Below are 2,199 nucleotides of genomic sequence, written 5' to 3'. Positions count from 1 at the left end.
TATATATATATATATATATGCACCAAGAACAGCAAGGAACACAGAAGCATACGTTGAGGTGCCACACAGGCAGCTGCAGGCATCCGTGAGGAACGGGTAGTAAACTTCCCTCTAGAGGGTCACATGGGAAGAGTCGATAACACTGGAGTGATCAAGGACACCTGCAGGACTCAGGCTGAATGACGAATGACATGTGCGATGCTGCCTCTCTACGTCCCTGTTGGTAGATATGTCCAATTTTTATTATTTCTGTTTCTGCTGAAATGTTTCCTTAGAATTATTTCCCAGGACTGGGATAGTTGAGTCACGGTGATGAATGTAGGTGGGCTTTTTCACTCTGTTGTGTAGACTGTACATTTTTCACACTCCATACTAGTCTTCCACCTGAAATTTAAGGTGATCTAACTTTTTTAACTTTTAAATTATTGATAAGATAAGGAAAAGGTTTTGTCAGTTTCATTCTGCTGGAATTAAAATGCATAATTTCTATCTTGCTTTTAGGGAAAGGGGGTACCTGATCTGAACACAAGACTTTTGGTCAAGAAGCTGTGGGATACATTTCACATTCCTGTTTTCACTCTTGTCGATGCCGATCCACATGGTGATTTGTCGTTGGATTATTTGAAGTGGTTGTCCTAACTAAATCTTATTCATCGTACCCTAAGATTGTGCTTTTTTGCTCTTAGAACACTTTCATAAATTATTTTAAAAGAAGATGGTTATTAGATTTACATTAATGACTGTAATCATTTGAGGCAATTTATTGCTATTTTTGCCCCCATTGAACTGAACCGTTAGTTTTTTTATTGGCTGTGTCTATGAAAATAAAAGTTGCAGGTGTTAGATAAAATGTGAGAGTGCACACGATCTAACCTGTAATGTACAAGGAGACTAACCATAAAGGCGACTTTCTTTTCACAGGCATAGAAATAATGTGCATCTACAAGTATGGATCTATGGTAAGTACAGAAAAGTATTTTTCCTTTTCCACTGCTGAGATAGTTCACATTCATCAGAGCGATTGCTGCATTCATTTACCATCCCTAAGTTAGCTGAGGAACCCCAAAGTGCACTGGGGAGCTACTCTCCTAGTCTAGGGCCAATCTGTTTTAGTGGCTGTGATTCCAGCTTCTGGAAAGACCAGAGTGACCACAGATGACAGAGTGGGATTAACTGTGGGCAAAAGGCACTATTATCTTCCACTCTCCCAGCCTGCTGAAATAACTGTGGGACCTCAGGGTAACAGCAAGGTCTGTTGCCAAATAAACTCTGAAAATTATATATAACCTTGAATTCTGACATTGCCAATTCCCTTTACACCCACCATGAGAAAAAAAGAAAACATCACCAAATTTCACCGCTAGAGTATGAACTACTTACCGCACGTCAGTGGTTCTCAGAGTATGGTCCCAGACAAGCAGTGTTGGCATTACCAGGGAACTTGCTAGAAATGCACATCTCAGTCCCCATCCAGGCCTCCTGAATTGGAAGCTCTAGGCTCGGACCCCAAGTGGTTCTGATGCATGATAAAGTTTGGGCACCACTGGTATACACCTTGAGTGTCCCTGACAGATATGTTTATATGACATATATATTTAGACGAAAGGGATGGTGAAGCAAGATGTGAAAGTACAGAATCATGAACAACAATAATTGCAGGTAAGAGAGGTTCATTTGTAGTTTTACTTTATATAAAACCAATACAGAAATACCAGAGCAGTTTTAAAACCTTCACTGAAAGCCCAGGTTAGCAAAAGTCTTGGTGATTTTCTTAGCTCTCTGGGCTCGGGGAGTGTGTAATCTTTCGTATTTATCCTTAGTAAGTAAAAAATGTGGCTGCAAAAACAAGGATGCTGATTTTCTGCAACCTAGCCTCACCTAATGTATGTTTCCTCTTTATTTTAGGCGATGTCTTTTGAGGCCCATAATCTCACAGTTCCAGCTATTAGATGGCTTGGTCTCCTCCCTTCCGATATTAAGCGGTTAGATTAATTTAGTTTTAGTAAAACTAGGATATTTAAAATGATGACTCATAATATGTAACAATAAGCCAAAAAAGTGACTACACTGGAAAGTTCTTAATGTGTTTTTTTATATTGTCACTATGACTCAGGATTATAGAATTATGAATTAAATTCATCGATGTTTCTGTTTCAATTACAAAAATGCTTGAATGAATTTGGTTAACAGAACTTTCAG

The 2,199-nt window shown here is 38.9% G+C and overlaps 1 protein-coding gene across 2 annotated transcripts in view; it reads left to right on the top strand.

The window, feature by feature from the left end:
- The window catches only part of SPO11 (SPO11 initiator of meiotic double stranded breaks), a 15,245-nt gene that overhangs the window by 7,255 nt on the left and 5,791 nt on the right, over nucleotides 1-2,199 (top strand). For both annotated transcript variants that reach the window (XM_002915526.3, XM_002915527.3), the window contains 3 exons: nucleotides 502-601; nucleotides 922-959; nucleotides 1,906-1,982. In XM_002915526.3, coding sequence (XP_002915572.1) covers nucleotides 502-601; nucleotides 922-959; nucleotides 1,906-1,982 — 215 coding nt within the window. The remainder of the gene's footprint in view (nucleotides 1-501; nucleotides 602-921; nucleotides 960-1,905; nucleotides 1,983-2,199) is intronic.

Source organism: Ailuropoda melanoleuca, chromosome 13 (genome assembly GCF_002007445.2).
Source record: "Ailuropoda melanoleuca isolate Jingjing chromosome 13, ASM200744v2, whole genome shotgun sequence".
Taxonomy (NCBI): domain Eukaryota; kingdom Metazoa; phylum Chordata; class Mammalia; order Carnivora; family Ursidae; genus Ailuropoda; species Ailuropoda melanoleuca.
Note: the sequence above shows the minus strand (reverse complement) of the source record. Positions and strands in the feature narration are given on the sequence as shown.